This window comes from Sinocyclocheilus grahami, unplaced genomic scaffold (genome assembly GCF_001515645.1).
Source record: "Sinocyclocheilus grahami isolate Dianchi unplaced genomic scaffold, SAMN03320097.WGS_v1.1 scaffold413.1, whole genome shotgun sequence".
NCBI classification, from domain to species: Eukaryota; Metazoa; Chordata; class Actinopteri; order Cypriniformes; family Cyprinidae; genus Sinocyclocheilus; species Sinocyclocheilus grahami.
Window position 1 is genome coordinate 1,493,099 of NW_015505592.1, and position 14,559 is coordinate 1,507,657.

The 14,559-nt window shown below is 38.7% G+C and overlaps 1 protein-coding gene across 1 annotated transcript in view; it reads left to right on the top strand.

The window, feature by feature from the left end:
• The window catches only part of LOC107551083 (transmembrane protein 198-B-like), a 28,144-nt gene extending 13,870 nt beyond the window's left edge, over positions 1–14,274 (top strand). Inside the window, exons 2-5 of the mRNA XM_016232578.1 lie at positions 4,581–4,866; positions 7,629–8,204; positions 11,808–12,055; positions 12,197–14,274. Of these exons, the coding sequence (XP_016088064.1) occupies positions 4,698–4,866; positions 7,629–8,204; positions 11,808–12,055; positions 12,197–12,292 (1,089 nt within the window). The 5' untranslated portion in view covers positions 4,581–4,697 and the 3' untranslated portion in view covers positions 12,293–14,274. The remainder of the gene's footprint in view (positions 1–4,580; positions 4,867–7,628; positions 8,205–11,807; positions 12,056–12,196) is intronic.
• Positions 14,275–14,559: the final 285 nt, after the last annotated feature.

Here is a 14,559-nt window from a genome sequence, read left to right on the forward strand (position 1 = left end):
GTGCCTATATTGACTGCTGTAGTCGTTAACCTAGATGCACACATGGGGCTGCTTATAGCACAGATCTGGGCTACTTTCCACAGTGTTTTTCATTTTTTGTGCTCTCAAGCAAGGCTGCTAGTTCTAGAAACAGTCTCCAGAGGCTTTTCTCAAGCCCATCACATTGTCTGTTTTTGTTCAGCTGGACAGCGGTTTACATTGATCTGCCATTTTCCATCGAATAATCAGGGCACCTACATACTGTATACTATAATGCACGTGCTTACATGGGTCGAGCTTCATTCTGCTGACATTTTCTCTGCGGGCCTTTCAGCGGTCTGTAAAATATTCATGTGAAGTCGCAAGCTCAATAGAGCCTTTTGTTCTACATCATGACTGACATCTACACCTGAGGCAGACAAGGACTCATGATCTGAAGTGCACTGGGACGTTCCGAAGGTACCATCAGAAGATAGAAAGAGAACAACAGAGTTTTTTTTTTAGTGATTGAAAAGAAGTTGAAGACGGCTTCTTGTCCTCTGAGACAGTTGGCATTGAATAATGCTCTTTGCATGGAGATGAAGTAATACCTGAAAGTGGTTTTCCCAGGCCGTTCCAATGGTGAAATTTCATGTAATGTTATCTATTTCTGTCTCTCCATCCAATTGATGAATTTTTCACTTGAGTGCTGAGAGTTGTCGTGAAGTGTTGGTCCAGATCGATTTCTTTTTCCTTGTTGTAACACGAGCCTGTTTGAACTGTGTGCTACAAGTTTACTCATGCATGGATGAAGGCAAACATGGCTTAATAAAAATTTTATTTACCTTCAGGTGATCTGAGAGATGTAGATGAGTTTGTTTTTTCATCGACTCAACAGCCTAAATGAGTCGTCAGTACTTTGAATCCCACTTCTGTGATGGCTGCATGGCTAGGGTAATACGTTTGCATAATACCCACCTATGTTCTATGTTGGGCGACTGCAAACAATTTGACCACCCTCAAACAATGTAGCTTTGTGTGGTTAACATCATGTCGAGAAGACGCTGTGTCCTACACTGTGAAAGTAAATGCTTTTCTTTTTTTTCACTTCCGAATGACGAGGCTAAAAAGAATCAGTGGTTAAAATGTTGTTTTTTTTCCCACTGTACCACAGCAGTACAAGCCCAGTTTTTGTGTTCCCGTCATTTTACTGACGACTGCTTCTCTAATCTCGGGGAGTTCAGCGCGGGATTCACAAACCGCTTGCTCTTGAAAGATGGTTCAGTACACAGTTTATTTAGACCAGCTGGCTCCACTGAATCACATGTAAGTGTGATAAATAATAGATGTTTATATTTTCTATTGAGCGTTCTCAATCTAGAACTATGGCAATTGACATTTCCAACACGCAGACCAATCACAACAGACTGGGCATCTGACCAATCAGAGCAGAGTAGGCTCACAGAAAGGAGGGGTTTAGAGAGACTGAATCTTAAAATTGCTTTGAACGAATCGTTGGAAAATGAGGTGATATTAAATTCATATGTTGAGAATACGAAAGCGTTTTTTTTACCTTGCATGCATGTAAACCTTTTGTAGGAGACTCCCAAAACAATATTAGGAACCTTAAAAGTGGCATAATGGGGTCACTTTAAGACATTTTTAACTTCGAAGTGCTTTCAGCTAAAATACAAGTTGTCTCTCCATAATTTAGTTTACTCCAGTCAACGAGTTGCTCAGTAGATAAATATGCACAGATCAAGCACCGCTTACAAGCAAAAATAGTCCAAAACTATTCTAAACAAATATGTCGATGGATTTTGATAAGAGATAATGACAACAAGGGGCTTGATTTTTTTCATTGAAGGAAGTGTTATTATGGATTATGGACTGGTATTTTGGGACGGAAGCAACGGTTTAAATTTAAAACGCCTTGATGGTTTTGTTTCATAAAAACACAGTTTTTCACTTCACAATCTATTAATTGATCGACCAGAGTTACATGAAATGGATAACTTGTGGATTATTGTGGTATTTTTTTTTTTATCATGTGTTTGAACTCTCATTTTTGGGTGAACTATTCTTATAACTGGTTCTGGCCATTAGTTGGTCCAAGCTGGTCATTGGATGGTTGACCAGTCAGCATGTTCAAAAAAACATCTGGTTTGTGGCGCATCCAAACTATTTTGGACCAGTCAATGCTCAGCATAGACCAGTTTGGACCAGCAGGAAACCAGCGACCATGTTCCAAATCACAGCTACCAGCTTTTTTTTTTTTTTTTTTTTTTTTGTGTCTCCTGATCACTTTTTTCTTGATTTATCTGTCTTCCTATCATTCTCTCTTTCCCAGGCTCTCCCAAGTGTTGTATTTTAGTTATTATTTGCACGTATTTGGTGCAGAAGGGGAGGGGTTTGCTTAAGGGGGAGAGAAAACTCTCCACCACTGAAAAAAACTGCAAGTAAGGCTGAAACATTGATTGGTTCTCAGGCTGTTGCCATGGTGGCAGGTCGCTGTCCTCATCTCAGCCAAATGGTGTATTTTGTGCAACTTGTAACATCCCAGAATTACATTGTTGTTATGACATCAGACAGGAAGTGAGGTGTTATCGCAGTTATATAAAGGCTTTACTTTCTATAACATTTCTTGCACCAAGAAAACATTCGTTTGCATTGGAGAATCTCTCATAACACAAGAGGCTTCCAATAATAATGTCTGGCCTTATTGCCAATTTGAGGTTACCCCTAGCATTCTGTCACAGAGCTGTAGAGCTATATTGTTCTGAAACATGCGTCATGATTTATGTAAATAAGTAGAAATGTTTGATAATGTCATTTCAGGCCTAATCAAAGCATGACTAGAAAGAGATAAGACATTCATCTGAGAGTAGCAGAGTGGATATTTGCAATTTTTCCAAATATATACTTTTTTTTGTAGCTTTCCAATAGAGTTTGGTGCATTTTGGGACGTCAGGCATTATATTACCATCCCAAACGGCACCGAATCCTATGGAAAAAAAGATGATTTTTGAATAAATTGATATAATATAATGCCTGATGTCTGAATAGCAGAGGTTTGTCATTGTATCTTACTGTTTTATTGTTGTTATGCTTTTTAATTAAGAATAACAATGAATCCATCTTTTGTTTTAGTCTTAAAAAGTGAAATTTGTATCAGACAATTATCTTTTCTTGTAAAACGTGACACCAATATCGCGAATTCGTGTGAAAAGTGAAAGCATCCAAAGCACGGCTTATAACATAGCTAAAGAGAAAGTCCGTTCACAAAATTCATATCACAAATAATACTGATGAAAAAGAAGGGGTTGAATGTTAACCACTTTCGTTTTCATATAACTATAAACTATGATAAAAGTTCATCAGCATGCATTGATTAATTCCTAAAAATAAAAATATTGCGAACAAATCATGTGCTGGTGTGACCAACTGAGAAAGTCGCAAAAAAGCGACCAGTGGGAAGAATGAGCCTGGAGCCCTGAAGCATAAAACACAGTTTTATTACATTAGATATTTGACATTTACATTAGATATTTGAACATGCTATTAGATAAACTGTTGTCAGTCATGTTGTCATTTAAAATCTGGACATCATTGGCAATGTTATTGTTTTAGATATGCAAACAAATGCTCATTTTATGTGGTGTTTGTTGATTTTAAATGAAAAACTTGGTGAAATTATGTGTGTCACATAATACTTGGTGTCAGTACTTTTTGAACATTTCCAGCACATTTTAACAATACCGTGATAATACTGATAACCGTGATCATTTTGGTAACTATAATCGTGATAAGAAATGTTCATACCGTTACATCCCTAAGCAGAGGGAACCAACATATAAATGAATGGAGCAGTTTTTCCCCCTGAAACTGTATTGTGCAATGGACCATTTGTAGTGTGATGGAGGCTTTTTTTCTAAAGCAAGCAAAATCTCTCACTGACAAAGAGATGTAGTCTTTTGTGTTTGGATGTTTTATGTAAAACGTAGGAGGAATTCTGTAAAAAATCTAATTCATATTTTGCCAAACAACATTGATGTTCTGTTCTGTCATTTGGGCTTGTGCATTAACAAGTGCTCACTTTGCTTCTTTGAAGTACACACTAACAAATATTGACTTTTCAGTAAGGCAAATATGCTCAGTGTGATGCACTTAAAAGCAATTAAAGCACTGCTGTCAACCAACACAGTGCACAAATCCACTGACATAATATACAGCACTGTTCGGTTTTAGATTAGAATTATAAAATACTTTTTATGTTATGTTTACTAAGGCAGTTTGAATAAGCCTTTGAGGGCTTTTCTGAGCCAGAGTGTTGACGTTAGGGGTTATTTATCCCAGACTGACATTTTCAGTTTTTAAAATGTCAGGTAATGCCACTATGTATTTTGAAGAGTGAAGAGATTCTAGATGACTAAATGAAGAGAAAATATGACTTGACCTAAGAGTTTAATAGAGTCAGACAGCAGCTTGGCATTAGACTTGACACAAAGAGAATTTTTAAATGTGATCTGACTGAACCATGTTTATTTTGACAGGTAGAGTCAAACTCTCTCTGACGCTCATTGAGTTAATATCTGCAACCATCTTCTTATCTCTTTGAACAGGTCAATTGTAGTGGATGGGAACCTTCTCTGCACCCTCTACCTTCCACATGACCCCACTCTCCCTGTTTCCTCGGCTCCCATGAAGATACATAACACTCTCTAACACACACTGACAGCATGGCGTCCACTGCCCAGATTCTGGAGTTTAAGCTTTCCCCACCCTCTCAGGATGGGAGTCCAGAGCGTCTGTTCAGCTGTGATGAGGACATTGAACGGCGCTATGAGGTGGTCCCGTCTGTCGTCTGCTCCATGTGTTGCCTCTTTGGCATCATCTACTGCTTCTTCGGTAGGTTGCGAAGGATGAACGAGTATATTTAGAAGACTAAGAGCTGTGTGGTTTGGAGAAATGTAGATTTACGTAAGAAAGTATTAGTCAGAATGAGCACAGATTCTGGCATGACCTGAATGCATGGGTTATGTTTTTGTCTCATTATCACAAACATAGTTTCAGCTGTGGTTGTTTATAGCCTAATTTAATTCACATAATAACCATCTGAATGTGACAAACAGACAAGGGTGACAAATCTATGTCCCTCTCTATTAGATAAGCTGTATCACTTTCACTTGACTGTGAAATTTGCTTTCACTGTCCATTATTTGATAGGAGAGTGAGAGAGAGAGAGAGAGAGAGGCAGGATCGAGGTCATTTCAGCTGTGGCGAACAGCAGAATAGTGTCTTCTCTCTGTTAAAATGTTAAAACATGTTATTCATTCTTCTTGCCCTTCTGCTGCCAATTTAGACCATTATTAACAGTTCTAAATTGCATCAGGTGAAAGCAGATAACCTCTTAGTGAAAAGCTCAATGCATTATGAAAGGCTCCTGTTGATTTAAAAGCTACTTTTGTACAGTAACTGTAGCAATAGAATGGGCATTAATGGCACAAACACCTTCACTTAAGGCAATTCTGATCATCCCACTCATATGTTACCAAACATAACGTTTATCCCTGGAATTTCAAGTAGAGCTGTTTTAAATATGCCCAGCAACAGACAACGTTCTTGTCCCTTATCTTGTTGAATATATAGTAGGTTTGGGTGATTTTTTTTAAAAAAAATTTTCCATATCATTCAATATAATCTTAATGAATATATTCATCATGATATGTATTAGCTGACTTCCTCTCCCGGAATGGGGGGGGGGAGGCTGCAGGCCGGAGGGCTCCCCAGCCTGAGTCGGGCGGTGGGGGTATGTGGCGAGGGGGGGGTGGTTCAGCGAGGTCTGCAGAGAGAGAGAGAGAGAGAGAGGCAGGATCGAGGTCATTTCAGCTGTGGCGAACAGCAGAATAGTGTCTTCTCTCTGTTAAAATGTTAAAACATGTTATTCATTCTTCTTGCCCTTCTGCTGCCAATTTAGACCATTATTAACAGTTCTAAATTGCATCAGGTGAAAGCAGATAACCTCTTAGTGAAAAGCTCAATGCATTATGAAAGGCTCCTGTTGATTTAAAAGCTACTTTTGTACAGTAACTGTAGCAATAGAATGGGCATTAATGGCACAAACACCTTCACTTAAGGCAATTCTGATCATCCCACTCATATGTTACCAAACATAACGTTTATCCCTGGAATTTCAAGTAGAGCTGTTTTAAATATGCCCAGCAACAGACAACGTTCTTGTCCCTTATCTTGTTGAATATATAGTAGGTTTGGGTGATTTTTTTATTTATTTTTCCATATCATTCAATATAATCTTAATGAATATATTCATCATGATATGTATTATGTTAGTTAGACATTGGGATTGAATTTTAATGTATAATCTTTTTTTTAATGTAGAATTGTTTAAATTGAAATCTGTTTGAATTGTTCCCAAATCCTGTGTTTTCCATTAAATTTTTTTGTGGATTCTGTGTTTTATGATTTAATACAAATGTATCATCAAAAATTGTATCTAATGAAATTAATTTACTTGAATAATCTTATCATTCTTCTAAAAAGTAATTAAATGAAAATATAAAAATTAACTTTTTTATTTTTTGTCATATAAGGTCCTGCACAACAGAACTTGTATGCTTTATAAATTAAAAAAAATGAAAACTATCTTCAATAGAATGGGCATTAATGGCACAAACACCTTCACTTAAGGCAATTCTGATCATCCCACTCATATGTTACCAAACATAACGTTTATCCCTGGAATTTCAAGTAGAGCTGTTTTAAATATGCCCAGCAACAGACAACGTTCTTGTCCCTTATCTTGTTGAATATATAGTAGGTTTGGGTGATTTTTTTTAAAAAAAATTTTCCATATCATTCAATATAATCTTAATGAATATATTCATCATGATATGTATTATGTTAGTTAGACATTGGGATTGAATTTTAATGTATAATCTTTTTTTTAATGTAGAATTGTTTAAATTGAAATCTGTTTGAATTGTTCCCAAATCCTGTGTTTTCCATTAAATTTTTTTGTGGATTCTGTGTTTTATGATTTAATACAAATGTATCATCAAAAATTGTATCTAATGAAATGAATTTACTTGAATAATCTTATCATTCTTCTAAAAAGTAATTAAATGAAAATATAAAAATTAACTTTTAAATTTTTTGTCATATAAGGTCCTGCACAACAGAACTTGTATGCTTTATAAATTAAAAAAAATGAAAACTATCTCGGCTGTATGATATTCATTAAAAATAATATGAATATTACAGTAAATTACTTCACTATAAAAGCAAATTACTATACAATAGTAGTATTTCTGTCCTAATTAATTCAAGTTAAAACAAGCTTTTAATTTGGCAGTAAAGACCTCCAGAGTTTCAGTGTGTTTTTTTAAATGTAATTTTACACCTGTAGCTTACAATTGGCATGTACTTTGAAATGCAAGTCAAAAAGGGACTGTCCCGGTTATTTCTTCTGCGTGATAGGCTGTTAGACTTATCCATATTGAATAAAAATGTTCAGAGCTTATGATCGTTATCAACATATATTTTATTGCAATGCCATTTGCTAATAAAATAAACTTCTCTTCCAAAACTATTTTCTTTCCCACCCCCTCCTCCTCCCCTGTCCTGCCCTCTCCACCTTTCTTCCCTTGTAGGGTACCGCTGCTTCAAGGCTGTAATGTTCCTCACGGGTCTGATGTTTGGTTCCATCATCATCTTCATGCTCTGTTATAAGGAGAGGGTCATGGATACTCAGCTCAGTGTTGAGGCCAGCGTGGGCATCGGCCTGGGCATTGGCACGTTGTGCGGTTTGGTCACTATGCTGGTCCGTAGCGTGGGGCTTTTCATGGTTGGACTTCTCCTGGGTTTACTGGTGGCCCTTGCCTCTCTGGTGGTTCTGGAGGAGTTTTACCACCCGAGGACAGTGTGGCTTCCCCTGGGTGTGCTGCTGGGTTCGGGCATGCTGTTTGCGGTGCTCACGTTGCAGTGGCAGCGCTGTTTCACCACCCTCTCCACCGCCGTCTTCGGATCAGCAGTGGTGACTGTGACTGTGGATTATTTTGTTGAGCTCTTCTCTTTGACAAGGTATATCTATGAGAGGGTGAAGGTGGATCCACCTCGCCCAGTGTGTTGGTTCACATGGGTGATCATGGGAGTTTGGCCTGTGCTGGCGCTGCTGGGTGTTCTTATTCAGTGGAAGGTCACGGCTGAAGGATATTCACACACAGAAGGTAAGTTTTGCAAGCAATTGTAGGCAAAACTATGGCTTAAAGGGATAGTTCACCCAAAATGAAAATTGTGTCATCATTTACTCACCCTCAAGTTGTTTCAAACCTGTATGAGTTTCTTTATTCTGTTGAACCCAAAAGATATTTGAAGACATTGGTAACCAAACAGTTGATGGCAGCTAATAATAACTAATATATTTTCCATACTATGGAAGTAAATGACTATGGCTACCATCAACGGCAAACAGCAAGAGCAAACATTCTTCAAAATATCTTCTTTTGTGTTCAACAGAAGAAAGTAAATCATACAGGTTGACCCCGTGTCCTAACCAGACGCGGGGCGACCCAGCGACACACAATAAATAGGTATTTTTTCCATTTTAATAATTTTAATATGTTTTTGTCCTAACCCGCCACGACAAGTGATTCTGTTTTAGAAACAGTTTGTATTTCTGCAAAGTTGCGGCTGGAACAACAACATGCAAACTATGACAATGATAATCTCAGGTACTGATAATTTTGCTTTACCTTTATAGCCATACTGAAAGCAACAATAGATAGTTTACCTCAGATCTTGAAAATAAATTAAAACATGCAAGTTAAAACTGTGAACTCCATGCGAACCAACAAGTGTGTTCCATAAAAGCTGGTATCCGTCACTAGAACCCAAAAGATATTTGAAGACATTGGTAACCAAACAGTTGATGGCAGCTAATAATAACTAATATATTTTCCATACTATGGAAGTAAATGACTATGGCTACCATCAACGGCAAACAGCAAGAGCAAACATTCTTCAAAATATCTTCTTTTGTGTTCAACAGAAGAAAGTAAATCATACAGGTTGACCCCGTGTCCTAACCAGACGCGGGGCGACACACAATAAATAGGTATCTTTTCCATTTTAATAATTTTAATATGTTTTTGTCCTAACCCGCCACGACAAGTGATTCTGTTTTAGAAACAGTTTGTATTTCTGCAAAGTTGCGGCTGGAACAACATGCAAACTATGACAATGCGGCTGGAACAACAACATGCAAACTATGACAATGATAATCTCAGGTACTGATAATTTTGCTTTACCTTTATAGCCATACTGAAAGCAACAATAGATAGTTTACCTCAGATCTTGAAAATAAATTAAAACATGCAAGTTAAAACTGTGAACTCCATGCGAACCAACAAGTGTGTTCCATAAAAGCTGGTATCCGTCACTAAGTATGTACTTTTAATGTACGAGTACTTTTAGAACTCAAAAACATAGGTCCACTAGGTAGTGCATCCATCCATGCTCATGGTCAATGAAGTATACTTTGAATAGCTTGTGCGCTCAACTGTGTGCTAGATGGAGCGGAATGCAGAAAAGGAAGTAAACCCAGGGCCTTTAGTGTAATACAAGTGGTGGCCACTCCTGATCCGGTCCTCAAGAGTTTCCAGAAATCATCCCCTATACCCTTATAATGTGCTGTTTGAAGGTTCAGCCATTTGTTGTGGTTTCCAAATCCATAGTGGACATTATGGAGTGAACTCATTTCACCTTATAATGCACCGCAATAACAAGTGCACAACCAATATACACTTAACTGATAGCCATTAGAGCAGTGGTTCCCAACCCTGGTCCTGGAGGCACCCCAACTCTGCATGTCTTCTTAATCAAACACACCTGATTCAGATTATCAGATCATTAGTAGAGACTCCAAGACCTGAAATTGGTGTGTCAGAGAAAGGAGATATGCAAAATGTGCAGTGTTGGGGTGCCTCCAGGACCAGGGTTGGGAAACACTGCTTTAGAGAATACCCATGCATTCTAAGGGTCACGCTGAATGAATTCCCACATCTCACCAGATTGTGTCCACAGCCCTTCTGATGCATTCAGTGTTTGAATTTGCTCACTTGTTTTCATTCACTCGTTATTATGGTGAAGTAATGGTGAATGAGGGTATGGGGGGGCGATTTCAGATAAAGCCTAGTAATCCTGAAGTCTTTGATTAACTGGTTCAGCTGTGTTTGATTAGGATTAGAGTTAAAGTCTGCAGGATTTTGTCCCTAAGTAACATCACCATTAAACCCTTTAAAGGAATGGTTCACTCAAAAATAAATATTCTTATTATTTACTCGCCGTCATTTTGTTTGTGTTGTAAGAAGATCATTTGAAGAATGTCTTGAAGAAATTTTTTATACATATTATGAAAGTCAGTGGGGTCCATAACTTTCAAGCTCCAAAAAGAGTGAGTAAATCGGTATGCCCTATTTAGTTTTGAATGTTGATTTTCATAATATTATGGGCAAAAGAATCCAAAACATTTTTCAAAATATATTCTTTTGTGTTCTGTAATAGACAAAGCCATACGAGTTTGCAACAGCAGAATTTATATTTTTGAGTGAACTATTCCTTTAAGAGAGGACGTCCCTCCATGGTCTTCATTACAACAAGTTGTCTTTCTGAAATTCCCCCCTGGGTAACCTTGGTGTTTTGGGGTAATATGTTTTTGGCTGTTTTCTATTTATGGGTGTCCTCCTGTGCAGATCAGACTGGCTCAGCTGTGCCCTCCAAACAAGCTCCCATAGAGTCTCTGAGTGACTCAATGGGAAGGCTTGACCTGAAATCCATGAATGGGGACTTTTAAATTGCTTCATCACTGTCTTGTAGAAAGCAACCACCAACATCTTCAGCAGGGCAAGAGAGTATGCATGAAATTTCCAAGGGTATAAGTCTCACTCTCCATAGAACTCAAGTCGGGTTAGACACCATATTGAATTTAATGCAAATGAATGTTGAATTTAATGCAAATGAAATGTGTGTTGTTAAACAATAGTACAATCCACTGAACGCACTATACTTGTATCCCTCACAGCCTAGTAGCTTTCATTCCTACCAGAAATCAAATATGGTGCTACCCTGACCAAGCTCTATGACTGATAAGAACAAGAATACTTGTCCCACAGTACAAATAGAATTGTGGGGAAGTTGAAATCAAAGGAGGATATTGCCAGATATCTACAGGATCTTGAGCAGTTCTCTTTTATACGTACACACATACTCTACTTTTCCTTGTCAAGTGCAAGGCTAAACAAAACGTACTAGTCTTCAGAATTAAAGTGCACACCGGGAAAACGGGCAGCGTGAACTGCGCTGGGGGTGGTTGCCATGGCTACAAGCTGGGCCCTTGTTTGGGGAGAGGGGCTGCGATGAGGAAGGGGCAGAAGAATAGAGACGAGAGTGGGAGGAGTGCTTTCTGAGGGGGAGAGCGAGAGAGAAAGATCATTACATGAATTCCCTGACAGATGGGCAACGAAGCTGTTGAGGCACAACAGAGTGACACAATGGGCAGAAATAATCCGTCTGTTTTTAATAATGACAGAGAACAGAATGTCGACTTAGCCCTGCGCAGAGCAGAATGTGTCAAAACACTCAACGTTTTTTTTCTCAGCTTGGCTTTGGACCACTGTTTGAGAGACCCAGCCAATACACACTGCATAGTGTCTTTACAGAGTAGAATAACGCCTCTGTTTTGCAGTTGTGACCTGATGTGCTAAAGCCATGTAAGAAAATTTCTTCCATTCCTATCTGTCTTTCTTAATTCCATCCTTATTTTTTTCCTAAAGTCTTCATCAGTCACCAGCAGAGAAGAGTGCAGTTAATGCGGATTCGTCAAAAGGAACAAAGAAGGGAATGCCGGAAGAAAAAGAAGAAAAAGCCACAGCAACAGCCGCCACAGCAACAGAAGTACCACCACCCCCTTCAGACCAACCCTCGTCCCCCAAACCCTCCTCCCAAACTCCAGCATCCAGAGCCCACCCACCGCCGGAAACCCAACACCATTCGCCGCTTTGATGGAGATGTGCTTTCTCCGGTAAGTATCAGTCATCCATCTCAAATCCATCTGTCAGTTCACATTATCTTGAAACCAGATCTGCCAAACCTGACAAACGAATCCCTATGCTTATCTTTTCAATTAATCAGAGATTGAATACACGTTCGCTTTCTCTTTTAGAGTTACATCCAGAACTTCCGTGACAGACGTACGGACAGGAGGGGCTACTCTCATGACAGGTTGATTGGCGGCTCACATGTTGTAGATTTGGACTAGGCTCCCAAGTGCCCCTAACAGCCCATACAGGCCCCGCAGTGAGAGGTTGACCCCGTACTCTTCACTGAACAGGAATTGCACTGCACAAACCATTCCGAGAACTTTGCGGCCGGATCAAATCTAGAGCATGTGGTTACCTCAGCCGCCACAATGGCTGACATGACTTTCCTACCAAAATCGATTTGCTGTATTCCCATGCTATATTTTTGTTCAAATCATTTGCCTACAAAACAATGTGGAACCACAGTATGGCTCTGTTCTCCTTCTTTTAACTCCATTATATATTGCTGAAGATGGTTGTGGTATGTTTGTCTGCTCCTCCGAGGCTCATCTTCCCATAATTGGGCTGCTGTTTCACTCCGTCCGAGAAGAATGGTCTCATGACCACATCTGAAGATGCATTATGTACAATCTGAACTCGGGACCAAATACGGCTTTGGCTTTTTTGCGACTAAACTGTCATAAAGCATGCTCGGATTCTGCCAGGCAGACTATTCGTATATCCAGTTTACAGACTCAAGCTTCCGTTCTCCTGTTCGTTTGTGACCTTTTAAAGATGTTTCCGATAACATTATGTTTACAGCACGGGCAGGGAGGTGTGTATCGTTTTATAACAGTTTCAAATGGCTTTATCTGCTCTGTGTCAGGGCCTACACAAAATCTGTCAAACGTGTATGGTGAACACAATCTCTGTTCAATCTGAGCCTATTGCACAAGCGTGTAATGAAATGTTCTGTGCGTTTATCATTAGCCAGTGCATGTGGGGAAAGTGCCACCATTGCTTTTTGTGTTGTAGTTATACATGCTTAATCTGTTTTTTAGTTGTTTTTTTCCGTTTAAGGCTTAGTATCTAGAGACTGTTTGGGTGGCTCCCAGTTAAATCTCAGGGGCTGTGGCATTGAGAGGAGCCCTAACGATGTAACTGTGACCACTAAGGGGTTTCGTGTGACTGATTTAAGTGTCCTTGCCTACAAGAGAGAGTTTTGAAAGGGATTAAAGAAATGAAGGGTGGAAGAGATTTACAGTGGTGGACTTCTCACAGAAAAAGATGTTGTGTATTTCTGTGTGTAGAACGCATGAAAAGGAGATATAGACAGAGTGTGTCTGTATTTGGAGTATTTTGTGTGGCGTGTATGAATGTGTGAAAGCGTTTGTCATACTGTGAGTCTGCAGCAGATTGGCAGCAGGGTTAAGTCTTAATTTCTGATTTACCTTCATATTTGGATGTGGGGTGATTTCACACTCAGTTTCCCCACTGTATTTATCAGGGCTGTCGGAGCAATGAAGAGTCAGTCTAATCTTTTCCTCACTCTGAAGTAGTGAAAGGGCTCAAAGGCTTAAATTCCTCTCTGTTTACTGTGTATCTTTCAAAGTGACAGCTTGGCTCTCCTGTAAATATCTGTACATTGTCTGAATGTAAATATGCTTACATTTCTGTTTTCTTGCTAGTGCTTTGGTTAATTTTATTAATGTTTTTTTTCTCTCTAATCAGTGGTTACATCTGTGTGCTGAAGAACTGTCTTTTTGAATTGTCCCATTGATGGTCATTTGTAATTATAATTTATTTCTAATTTATTAGATTAAGATTTCAAGTGGAGCTCTGTGTGTATTTAAATTGATGTTGACCATTATTATTATTCCTGAGCATGTATTTGTACAGTACTGATAACCATAAATGATGTGCTCCTGAAGTCAAGTACGTGTGTGTATGTGTCCATTTCCCTCTTAACATTTAGCTGTTTAAAAAAAGAAGTTGGCAGATAGATGGCAAAGAACGTGGCGGTTGATGCCTTTGAGGCACGGGGTGAAACATATTAAATTGTGTGAACTAGTTACTGATGGGAATGCGCCAGCAATAAAGACAAAACATGCTCAAGTAGCTCTGTGATGCACAGCATAATTTTCCATTTCGAAAATAAATGTGCATATCCCTGCAGGGGTAGAATTCATTTACATGGTGGAAAATGAAAACTCCCATTAAAATGGATTATTGTTGTCATCCTATTGTTTTACTTGCAAATTGAAGGAAAAAGCTAGAGATGTGCTATTAGCTGTGGTTTCCTTTTAATTATCAGTTTTTGAAAATACAGAAATACTCACTGGTCCTTAATATGATTCACATCTTATGAGCTGTTGCATAGTTTTAATTAGTAAATTACTTCAGCAAAATTCGAATATACCCTTGCTTTTCTGCAATGGTAAATGAGTCTAGTTTATGTCCACCGAGTCTCAGACTGAGGGCCTGAGCTGGTAAAACTTCTCTTTCA